At 40.1% G+C, this 12,893-nt stretch overlaps 1 protein-coding gene across 2 annotated transcripts in view; it reads left to right on the top strand.

Moving 5' to 3' along the window:
• grm3 (glutamate receptor, metabotropic 3) overlaps positions 1-10,740 on the top strand; it is a 47,812-nt gene extending 37,072 nt beyond the window's left edge. For both annotated transcript variants that reach the window (XM_038706993.1, XM_038706994.1), the window contains exons 10-14: positions 824-1,133; positions 1,245-1,438; positions 2,865-2,997; positions 6,142-6,319; positions 7,242-10,740. In XM_038706993.1, the coding sequence (XP_038562921.1) occupies positions 824-1,133; positions 1,245-1,438; positions 2,865-2,997; positions 6,142-6,319; positions 7,242-7,318 (892 nt within the window). In that variant the 3' untranslated portion in view covers positions 7,319-10,740. The remainder of the gene's footprint in view (positions 1-823; positions 1,134-1,244; positions 1,439-2,864; positions 2,998-6,141; positions 6,320-7,241) is intronic.
• The last annotated feature ends 2,153 nt before the right edge of the window (positions 10,741-12,893 follow it).

Genomic DNA, 12,893 nt, shown 5'->3' with positions numbered 1-12,893 from the left:
GTTTGTATGGACCGGAAGGGAAATGACTGTTCTCTAAACCCCTCCCCTGCAGCGATTGTCCAATCATAAAATGTTTATGAGCTAGTTTAAAAAAAATTCTGTTTAGTATTTATCCACAACACACAACACCCCCTTAGTAACACAGTTACTTAGTAAATGTGTTACTAAGGGGGTGGGGTTTAGCAAACGGTCAACTCAAGTTCAATGATACAGACATTTTTATGATATGTATTATGATATAGACATATTCTAATATTAGAGGATTTTCAAATTACTGTGATATGTCCATCCATCCACACACACACACACACACACACACACACACACACACACACACTTAAGCAATAGCTCACGACAGGCCATGGTATACCCTTATTATATCACAGTTAAGGGGCGTTTTTTCTCTCTCTCTTTCTCTCTCTCTCATTATTTATTTATTTATTTATCTCCGCCAGTAAAATGCGATGTGTATCAGATCGCATTATAATACCAGGTGTAAATGTGGTGCGAGACTCCCACAAAGCTCAGATTAATTCAATTCAGCTTTATTGGCTGATTAGATTATATATTATAGAGGTTATAACTCAAACCCTGTTTTGCGGAGTGATACGGATCTGTGCAAAGGAATTCGATGTCATATCTGTTATATACGCTCATTAAATCACTGCTATGAACCAATCAGATTGCTTGATTTGAGCTACCCGTTTTATAAACACATATGTAGCTCTGACCTACTTGTGTAATAGCATAATAAGCACCTAGAAACTGTGACTTCATGAAAAAGCTTGCCTGTCTGGCTGCATAACTTCCCCCCTGTCTACAGGTTCATGTGCACCGGTCTTGTGTTTTGGGTGTTTATCAGACACAACCACACACCGCTGGTCAAAGCGTCAGGCAGAGAGCTATGTTACATCCTCCTCTCTGGAGTCTTCATGTCCTATGCCATGACTTTCCTCTTCTTGGCCAAACCCTCTCCCGCTATCTGTGCCCTGCGGCGCCTCGGCCTGGGCACATCATTCGCTGTCTGCTACTCTGCCCTCCTTACCAAAACTAACAGAATCGCCAGGATTTTCAATGGCGTGAAAGACGGAGCGGGTGCTGTGAGGCCACGCTTCATTAGCCCGTCCTCTCAGGTGAGTGATTGCAGCATCATGTCCATCCATCTGCATCAGTCAGATGGCTGGATGGACAGACAGACAATGGAACTTGATGACCTTACCTACCTTTCCTCAATTAATTTTCAGGTGTTCATCTGTCTGAGTTTAATCTCCGTCCAGTTAGTGATGGTGTCAGTGTGGCTGCTGCTGGAAGTTCCTGGGACACGGCGCTTCACACTCCCAGAGCGACGACAGACTGTCATTCTTAAGTGTAACGTACGCGACTCCAGCATGCTGCTGTCACTGGGATATGATGTGCTCCTGGTCATCCTGTGTACCGTGTAAGTGTGTCAGAGATGGTTTGATTTGGTTCCATCTAAAGTGCTTTATGTTCCCCATCCACAGCGTAAGGTAGTAACGATGGGCCCCAGTGCAGGCTGTTATGTTGTGTGACGAAGCACATGCACACACACACAGTGTTCATGTCTAGAAGGGAACCCTATATTGGAAAATTTCTGTGCCTTCCTCATTGTGTACAGTTTAACAACAGATAATATCAGATGCAATAAATGCCAACCCTACTTAATTTAAAGTTCCTAAAATTAGTTTCTTCCATATTAACCATAGTAACATTTTAAATTGAACAGTTCTGTTTTGTGTATCTCCCTCCAACACACACATGCTGCTGCATGCGCCTGGCCACTGCAGCCTTAAGCAGCCCACCAGTCATGTGTTGGATCTTACAGATGGAATGTGTTACCTAGATTATTGTATTGGCAAAGTACAGACAGTGACTGTCAAAATCCTGAAGCGTCATTACAAACAACCGAGTGCTGCAGGGGAGGTGTCCACTGTGCTGAAATGACCGCATATTTTTTGGGGCATTTTTGGTAGGCCTACAATAACCTCACAAATCAGTACAATGGCCTACTTATCAACACCAACATGTCCTGAAAACAGGCCAGCAACAGCGCGCACACAGTTTATTACTCACAAGCACACACACATACAATCAAACAGGTGCTCGACGCCGACCTTACCCCGAGATGATAACAGCCTTTAAACGGGGAATGGCAGTACATAAGATACACCAAATCCATTGAAAAAGCACTTTTACTAACCTATTTGAAGGCATCCAATGAGCCACGAGTTGAGCAAAATCTTTGACAATGTCCTCAGTAAGAAATCCAAAACAATCTTATTTAGGAGCTTTGCGACCCTCTCCTCCTGTTCTTTTCTCTCCTGGCTCTTTTTGCAACAACTTTTATGTTTGAATGGCATGACTGCTAGATTGCATGTGTGCTCTGTCAGATTTTGCGTTACACCTATTCGAGTCACATGATCAAACAGAAACCTAAGATTGGCCAACAATATACACATATTACCCAGCAACCATCATTGCATGTGTAGGCTATGTGACACAAATACCAAAGAAAATAAGAAAATATTAATTTTGTGGAATTTGTAGTATATATATATATATATATATATATATATATATATATATATTTATTTTATTATTATTTTTTATATTCCACACATTTGCTTGCTGCAGAATCTTTAATAAAACTACTGACTGACAGCATGGCAAAGGTGGATGTTCACATTTGAGGGTATATTTACCACATGAGCTCTGTAATGATGTAGTGACATTTGGCCTCTTTCAATTTAAGAAGTTTTGTTTTCATAGCAACAATCATTTGGGTAGGGTAGGTATCACATTTTTCCAGACGGTGTCTACCTAATTAGATGATTCTTTCCATCTAGGTATGCCTTCAAGACCAGGAAGTGCCCCGAGAACTTCAACGAGGCCAAGTTCATTGGATTCACCATGTACACCACCTGTATAATTTGGCTGGCCTTTCTTCCCATTTTCTATGTCACATCCAGTGACTACAGGGTATCTTGTACACACACTCACACACACACACACAAACATAACAAATTATATATAACAAATAATCTCACCATAACTGCTACATGCTTAACCCCAACCCAACTAAATAAAACCAAAATTTTAATCAAAAAGTTCAACATTTACAACATTTCAAAATTTAGGCATTTCAACTTTATTTCCAAGAGTTAGATGAGAGGATTGATACCACTCTTATGTCCATACACTAAAAATGAAGCTACCCGCCAGAAACCATAGAACTTAAGGTTAGTGTGAAGAATGGAAACAGGGAAACAGGTCGAAAGATAACAAAATCCGCCTCCCAGCACCTCTAATTAACAACACAATCACAAACAATTTAACACTAATAAATATCAGTATCAATATCAATTTTATTTATATAGCACACTTAAAACAAAAAGGTTGACCAAGGAGCTTCACAGGTTAAAATACAACAACAAGACACTACTTACACAGCAAAAGTACAGCAATAACACATTATAATATACAATATACGATATATAGTGATATTAAAATTGCCAGGAATAATAACAGACTTAACTCGAAGGAAAAGAAAAGAGATGTGTTTTTAACAGTGACGTTCGAGAGTTGGGGAGCGGTTCTGATTTGGACTGGCAGGTTTTTCCACAGGTTAGGGGCAGCTACACTAAAGGCTCTGGATCGCCTCTGGTTTAAGTCTGCTTCTGGGTACATCCAGTAGGAGGAGATTGGCGGATCTCAGCACTCTAGCTTCAGTATGAACATGAAGAAGCTCTGTTTAGTACAATGGAGCCAATAAATTAAGGCATTTAAAAGTAAGATTTTAAAATCAATCCTGTAATGAACAGGAAGCCAGTGGAGGGAGCGCAACACAGGTGTGATGTGGTCCCTCTTCTACTTTCCTGTCAGGAGGCGGGCAGCAGCATTTTAGGACTAACTGCAGGCACTGAATAGATGACTTGTCGAAGCCCACATATAAGGGGTTGCAATAGTCAAGCCGGGAAGATGTAAAGGCATTGATCACCCTCTTTATATTTTTAGGAGGGAGATAGGCCTTTACCTTGGCTATAGTTATCAACTGGAAAAAGCAGGATCTAACAGTGGCGGATATCTGTTTATCAAATTTAAATGCACTATCCAATGCAACACCAAGACTCCTCACAGTTGAGTGGTTGTTTGAAGTTAAAAGGCCGAGAGAATCTACATCAAGCAGTTCAGGGTGTCCATACACTATGATCTCTGTCTTGTCTCCGTTTAGGTTGAGGAAATTTAGGTTCATCCATGTTTTGATGTCCTTCATACAGTCAAGCAGGGGCTGCAGTGAGCCCTTTGTTTTTACATTCAGGGGAAAATAAATTTGATATCGTCTGCAAAACAGTGGAAAGAGAGCTCATACCTCTCAAAAATGGAGGCCAGGGGCAGCATATACAAAGAAAATAAGATGGGGCCTAAGACAGAACCTTGAGGGACACCACAAGTAAATGGTGCTGTCTCAGAGGAATAATCACAGAGGTGGACAGAGAAGCTCCTATCTGTTAGATAGTATTGAAACCACCTAAGTGCAGTACCTTTGATTCCCACACAATTTTCCAACCGTGACAAGAGGATTGAGTGGTCAACAGTGTCAAAGGCAGCAGTGAGGTTTAAGTGCACTAGGACAGCAGAAATTCCTGAGTCAACAGTTAAAATCAAGTCATTAAAAACTCTTAAAAGTGCCTTTTCATAAACATTATTATTAATTAAAAATGTTTGCAGCTGGGTAAAAACTACTTTCTCCAGGACTTTAGATAAGAAAGACAGTTTAGAGATGGGCCTGAAGTTGGAGAGAACAGAGGGGTCGAGATTGTCCTTTTTTAACAGGGACTGTACAACAGCATGTTTGAAGGCGGACCGAACATAACCAGAGACAAGACAGGTATTTATCAATGACAATACATGGTCGAACGGTATCAAATGACGAGAGGGAATGCTGTCTGAGGGACAATTTGTGTTGAATCTTCTTTGTTTAAGGCATATAAAAGCTTGAAAAAAGTGTACAAATGACAATAAGCTTCTTTACGAGGGATTATGTTCCCAAAATGACAAATTATTCCTTTAACTCCAAAATTTTATGATTTACATTCTGGGGACCTGTTGTTTTAAATCCTCAAACAGGAGGAGAGTCTCTTAAATGTGGCTATGTGAGCATTTTTTGTGCCCCACGTCATTAATACAAGCACACAGGTCACAACAGTGACTGCACAGGTGTAGTAGCAACTTGTCCCAGCTCTGCAGTATTGGGATTGCAAACAGACATGCTCCGTCAAACTGCTGACACATGTCCAGATTTAACAGCAAAGCGGAGTGTTCACCTGATCCATACAAATCTCAAGCATACACAGACACACACCTTAAGCACACACACACTGCACTGTATCAAAGGGCATAAGAGAAGAGTGCTGATGAGGGCTGCTCATTTGATCCCTGTAGAAAACAGCTCACTTTCTCACTGCTCTCCCTGTCTCTCTGTCTCTCTCTCCCTCTCCCTCTCTCTCTGGAAATAAGCATTTCTTTGGCCTTGTAATCTGACTTTAAGATTAGTCAGGCAGAGGCATAATATCACCAACATACACAACCACCCACTTACACACACGGAGGGAAATACAGCATACACCTCTCCAGACCTACCTAAGACAGTATTTAACATTGATTTCGTACAATAAATCACAGAGAATAAAGTTAAAGCTAGGGCCTCTGTAGTCTCTGTTGATTAAGTCTTTTATTGATCCATCCTGTATTTGTTATCCTCACTGTAATTGTTTTCCCCTGGACTGCTGCAAGGTAAAAAAATCTGCCAATGAAGAGTTATCCTCTCACTTTAAGGCCTCATTGGGTCTGCTTATGTAAAGAGACTGATTCATTACTTTAGCCGTTTTTATGCTCTAAATTTATCTGCAGTTTGTCGAATTGGCTTTTATTTATTATTGTTTTATTTTCTGTTCAGCACTTTGTAATACTCATTCAAAAAGTCCCTTTGAAAAACGCTCATTATTAGAGATTATTATCACCAAATTAGCTCTTAAGAGCAATTACTCTGAACTACATTAGCATAAGATTTATCCATCAAAGTCTGGCTACTAATTACTGTCTCCCCCTTTTTTTTCTCTGCAGGTCCAGACCACTACCATGTGTATCTCAGTCAGTCTGAGTGGCTTTGTGGTTCTGGGCTGTATGTTTGCTCCCAAGGTCCATATCATCATGTTCCAGCCCCAGAAGAATGTGACCAGCCATAGGCTTAACCTCAATCGCTTCAGTGTCAGTGGGGCTGCCACCACATACGCATCTCACGGTGGGTTACATACAGTTAACTCATTTTTAAAGAGACAGGGTTTAGAGCAGCACTCTCTCTGTCTTGTTTTTTTAGTATGCCTCTGACAACATTCAATATTCAATATAGCACAAGGACAGCCCTATGTTCAAGGTGTGTAGCTGTAGTGTTGAACAGTGCGATGAGATGCCAAGAAAGAAGCTAAGAAGTTATTAGTTTATTAACCATATGTAGGACACATTGTAACCCAGAATAAATATAAAACCACAGTGCATAATTGGCCTCACAAAAAACATCATTAATGGGTTAGGTGCAATTCTTTCCAAATGACTTGTAAAGTCATGGCAGTGATATTACATTTATTACTGATTAGGTTTGCATTTAAACCACCACTCATATTTTACTTTAGCTTAAGCTTTGGGTGGACTTTTACCATAAAATAGCTAAATGCCAGGGTAGTTTTGTCATTCACTATTGTTGGATTGTTGCACTGAATCTACATTGTGCTTGTAACATAAAGTTGGTGGCCATTTCTAATGTGTACTTATGGTCCCTTGACAGTCTTAAGATGCTGCTCTATTTTAAATTTAAATAGCTCATTTCATTACTAACTCCAGGCTGTTGGGGTTCAAATATCAATAAAGGGGAGTCCAATTTGTTTGTTACCTGCACTGGTGTGCACCATGGCTCATGCAGTGTTTTCTCTAGCCTATAGTGTCGATACCTCTGTCAAGTCAAGCTTTCTAAACTGTAGCTTCAAATGTAATGGCACAGTGTGATAAAGATATTTCTTACTGCTAGTTTTAAGAAAATGTTTTCCATTTCTTTTGTGGCAGCAACTGGCTTTAATGAGCAATTATCTCATGTCTAAGAATGCTTGATTTCCCTCTTTCTATGCAATTATCTTCTCCCTTCTTCTTTCTCATTTTATCACTTTTTCTAGCTTCTGTCAGTGCCCACCACGTCCCCACCGTGTGCAATGGGAGAGAAATTGTCGACTCCACTACTTCTTCTCTGTGACCACATCCAGTCCACTCCCTAAATCTGCCCCCGCGACTGTTAGCCAATCCATGAACGTTATCCTCCTGAATTATCATTCTCCACCTCATACACAGACACACACACACACACACATACATACATACAAATGTATACACAAATAAACGCACAAACATCCTTCCTTGTGGACTAGAATTGTATTGTTTCACAAATGTAGAAAGTGTGTAACTATAATTAAATTATTTTCTAGGGATGTACATACATGGAATTGACATTGTTGTAAGTAGAGAAACAAAAGAACAAAAAAAAGTTTTTAGGAGGAATTTTTGGAGCCTTTGTTTTTGATAGCTTTGTTATGATGCGGTGTAAATAGACATGCACTTAATCATGGTAGGAGGGTGTGTGTTCCTCAGTCTGGATGCACATTTGTGGCTCTGCCTGTCTCACCTGCAATATCCCACAGACTTTTTATTCTCATGCTTTTTTGTAGGTCTCATTGTAATAACCAATTATGTATGCATTTCTATTGTGTATCTGTACATTTGTATATTATACTACTGATGGTTCAAACAGCACAATGTTGACAGTCTTGTAACCCTAGTATGAATGTGGCTAAAAGCATAAACTGGATAGTATAAAATGGCTGGAACAGACTTGTACAAAAATCCATCAAACCCATCGACTTACAGTTACACTGTGCCAGAACACAATTTTAAGTTAGAGAATTCGTCTGTTCACATCTTGATAGATTTGCATCCTAGATCCGTATAAAGAACCCATTGTGGTTGGGTTTTTTTGCAAGAAAATATGTTTTGCTTTTGATACAAATGTTAATTTTTCTATTTCTAATCATGGGATCCCTTTATCTAAATGGCCATAGTTTCAGACATGTGTTCAACAAACCAGCAGTATGTTTACTCCCACTCTCAAACTGCTGTTTCTTTAGAGGATTGCTGTAATCAATTGCTAATAATAACTAACAGCAGGGCTAAAAAGATGTAGTACATCAAATGCATTTCTTCTGCCTCAAAACTGTCAATACAGACAGTGCTGCGATACCCGGTAATTATGAATTTGTACTCAAATGCAAATAGAGGGAAACTGTCTGCTTTGCTGAGCACATGCTGAATTCTTTTCCAACTACAGGGGGAGTGGTAGCTTATGTTTTGTGCCCCATAGATACAGTATGTGGTGATGTTTTGAATATGGCTATGTGCCTTAATGTATGTTTGATAGTGCTCTGGGTAGAGGTTGTAAAATCAGTTTTACATTACCAGCTGCAAATTCTTGTTTGGCAACTGTAAAAGTGACCCCAGTATAGAGTACATGTTTCAGGGCAACACTATGCCAGTTAGTTTTATTCCCTGCCTAGCCTTCTGCCATTGATTGTTTACCTGAAGTGTTGAAACAGTGAATCTGAGGAATCCTTAGGTTAAATCGACTCTCTCTCTACCCCTCCTTCTTTCTCCAGTCTGTGATTAAAAAAAACACAAAATGGATTTTTCTGATAGACACCCATCACACTGATTTTGACTTTACATTTTTTTACAGCTTAGGGGCTCTAATAAAAGAAGGAGGGGGACGAGACGCACACATACCATTAAGATGAAGTTGTTGACTCGTCGACTTATTGAAGTGTGCAGTTTACATGTCTGTGTTAAATGTGTTGATGTTGAGAGGCACAGTGGAGCAGCTGGCTTCGGCAGTCCCGGAGAGGCTCACGGGAGGAGGCAGAGCACACAATGTCAGCTGCTGGCAGATCCCATCTAACAAAAAAGGATGTTAGAGTAGATCTCGTATACATGACATACATGACATTGATCAAAACGTCCATATACATCAAACTCTTTGGAGATTTAACAGGCTTTCTGCTGGGTGACAGTTATGAGGTGGTGGGAATAAATGACAAAAACATATGAATAAAGTTTTTATAAGAAAATCTAAATTGCATTGTAGTAGGCCTAAAGTATGAATAAACTTATAAATGGTTACATACTATAATATGCTGTCTAAAATAAACTGTGACTGTTACTTGATATTTCTAACAAAATCTGTGATCAGAATCACTTTTTTGCTTCCCCTGACAAGCATTTGAAATCTGGTTTCTTCGTGTTAAAATTCATAGAGTAGGCTAGGTACGGCAGAACTGTTTGAACATTCATCTATTGACCGGTCCACACCTTTTCACAGCCGGTCTCCAAGAGCACCCTGTGATTATCATACTGAATGATAGATTGAAAGAATTTTAGAGGATGCACCAAGACGAGTCGACCTACATCGGGGTGTGTGTTAGGTACAGAGAGCAGGAGGAGAGAGCGATGTGGCAGAGCAGAGGGGAGCTGCTGCTGGATTATGTAAAGCACTCCCACAGCCCAGAAGTCACAGCGCTTCTATCGAAGCTCAAAGCATCTCAGAGATACACAGTCTTTGTTAGCAGAAGGCTTAGCCATTCACTCAGTGGTCCTGCTCCCACAAGATACACCCCGCATGGCAGGTTGCTATGGACAACCGCCGCCACATCCGCTGCCGGAATGTCTATTTGTCTGCACGGAGAGGAGGGTGGGAGGAGGCGTGAGGGAGGACGAATATAGAGGAACAAAAAGAGGAAAAACGAGTTGCTGGTGCTGGTTCAAATTGGCAGTGACTGGTGAGATTTGGCTCGGCAAGGCCCAGTACTCTAGTCCTAGCTTTTAATGGCCTCACAAATAGAGCACTTAACCCTGATTCTCCCTTCATTTAGTCCAGGGGCTGGTCTCGGACAACAGTCTCACACTCTTCCCCTGACCCCCTCTCTCTCAATCCACCTCAGCTCTTCAGTCCCCCCCCAGCCACCAGTGTGCGCCTCATCTCCACCCTGTGTGTGTGAAACTTGCTGCTGAGTCAGTCCTAGCCAAGACCACCTAAGCCAGACCAACAGATTGGTAGCCCACACTTAAACTGAAGCACTCAGATTTGACTGTCCACTGAAGCACATGCCAATGAGGCAGCCTTGAGGCGGTTGGAAAAGGGATAAGGGGAAGGTAGATAAAGGAGTTGAAAAATGAAAATGGGACTTGGATGTAAAGAAAATGCATCACTTTGAAATACATCATCTTTCTCACTACACTCAGTGCATCATCTCATGTACCAACTAACTCTCACTGTGGCTTTCTTAATTGGCTTTACTCATGAATATCCCTTTCAAACAGCAAGCCATCCACTACGGATATTGTTCCTCTATTCAGCCCCTGCCAACTGCAATGTGCTCTGCAAAGGTCTCTGTGCTGTAGAACCCGCTATACAACAGAATGTGTCCTTGGCCTCTAGGCTTTGAATCAAGACATGATCGCTGAGGTCAAGCTGAACTCACTGGACACTGGCCAATCACAAAGCAATAGTTCCATGTTTATGATGCGTGCAATAAAGAGGCTGTGATGATCATAATAAATAACAAGCAAAACAAACAGCTGTTGTCTGGTCGTCCTTCTGTATCTCGTCTGTCCTGCTCAGGAAAAAGTAGTTCAGTGTGTCTGTGCGCAGAGTCTATAGGTTAAATCTCAGCTGAAATCGAAATGTCAAAAGCAAGTGTAGATAGATTCGTCGTGTCAGCAACATTAACAGCCCTTCACCACGACTTTCATACACACACACTGACTCTATTCATGGCGTGTTGTTGGCAAATGTTGAAAGATGTCTCTAACACTGCAGCCTAATATGTTCCCAAAGTGATGGCACTCCAATTAAACCATCTACTGGAGTGCTCCCTGCCTTAGGACAATGTACTCCAGTGTGTAGGCTCACCCTCCTTAAAAAAATAAAGACTGAAAGAAAAAAAATAATTAAAAGAAAGAAACCATGGGGGAAGCATCTGTTAACAGCTTTCTGTTTTAAATTGTCCTCGGCAATGCACAGTGGTCGTTGGAGTGGGGTTTTGTGGAACAGTAAGGGACATTGTTAATACACTTCATGAAAATTCTGCGGATATTAAAGGAAGTAAATGTTTGCCCATCATTCTTGCTCCTGTCTCTTATTTCTAGCTACATCACACTGCCTACAGTTCCTACTTTTGCTGAAGTGGATGTTCACCCTTTTCTTGTAACCAGGCAATGATCACACTCTGGTGGTAGGCTCGGTTCATTACACAAATAACCTTCATACATTATACTGAACTTTACATCCAGTTTCCATCCCCATTAAACTGTTAGGGTGCATGCACGTTTAATTGAGTAAAGTTCCAATACAACGACTTAAAAATACCCCACTTGTAAAAGTCCTGAATTTAAAAGTTTTGTAAGACAAATGTCTTGAAGTATCAAAGGTGAAAGTTCTTTGACTGATTTAGGCTATTTTTTTGGTTGTTAGTGTGTGTGTGCATGTATGTATCTGCTAAACTCACATACTACTGGTACATTTATGACTGAATGCTTAAGAACCTCTCATGGTTGATGTGATTCATAATTTTAATTACTGTGTCTATGATAAATCAGCCATTTTACAACTGTGTTATGAGATAAAGGTATTTCTGGCAATCAGTCTGGTTAAAAAGAAGGCTTACCTAGTCTGTTGCAGGCCACACTTTGGCCTTTGTTGCAGCTCAAAAACATCCAGGTTGCCGGGAGGGACAATTGAGTGAGATGCAACTCATCCTTGTTTGGTACGGAAAGAGAGGGTTTTTATTTTTGTGTGGTGCTTCACAACCAAATGTTCAAAATAAATACAAATATTTGAATTACTTATCGTCCCATTTAGTGTTTCCTTATTAAGTTTATACAGTCAGGCGAACCCAGGATGTTTTAGTTACAATACCATAAAACTATTCCATGGATCTGGGCATTGTTAATACTGATGAGCAATGTGTATGAAGCATTTTACTGTTATGCAGTTAGGGTGACAAATTAGAAATATATTTACATACAAGTTTACATTAGTTGTTTTGGACTTTCTCTAGTCTTTTTTTGTGAATATTGTAGACTTTTATCTGCTTGGATCTCAGAGTTATTTAAATGAAACCACCCGAGAAGTTTACATAGGAAATCTCTTATATTTTGTTGAACTACTAACTCTATTACTACTACCTACCTACCTCATAGACATGTGAAACATTACAACAAACCCCAACTACACACTACTTTATTGAGACGGGTCCCAAGCAAAGAATGTTAACGCATTGTATTATAACTTATAACTATATGTCAGATACATGTATGAAGTAAAAAGTACCTCAAGTACAGTAGCTGAGTAAATTACTTAATTTCAACCACTTTTGGCCAGCAGCAGTTTAGTTAACACTTGTATTCCTCGTTTCTGCTTGTACAGAAGCAAACAAAAATGGATTAAGATTGTAGAATACAATGAGATTAAAGAATTTAAGATGTTTTATCTCAACATGGCTTTGTTTTCCACTGCCCTCTACAGGAAAACCCACTTAAGGCCATTAAAGAGCTGAGCAATGTGAGTCACATGGGCTTAAATAATTGTTTTTTCTTATAAAAAATATACTTATATAGTTATAATCATCAGATAATCATCATTATCAGAAAAACTCCACAAAAAGAAAGTCCCAATACATTTGATCCCGATATGTCATATTGGCTGAAGCCGTTTTAAATATATACAG

This window comes from Micropterus salmoides, unplaced genomic scaffold (assembly GCF_014851395.1).
Source record: "Micropterus salmoides isolate LMB-PRFRI ecotype aquatic unplaced genomic scaffold, ASM1485139v1 Ms_hic_scaffold_8, whole genome shotgun sequence".
NCBI classification, from domain to species: Eukaryota; Metazoa; Chordata; class Actinopteri; order Centrarchiformes; family Centrarchidae; genus Micropterus; species Micropterus salmoides.
This window is presented reverse-complemented; position numbering and strand designations above follow the sequence as displayed.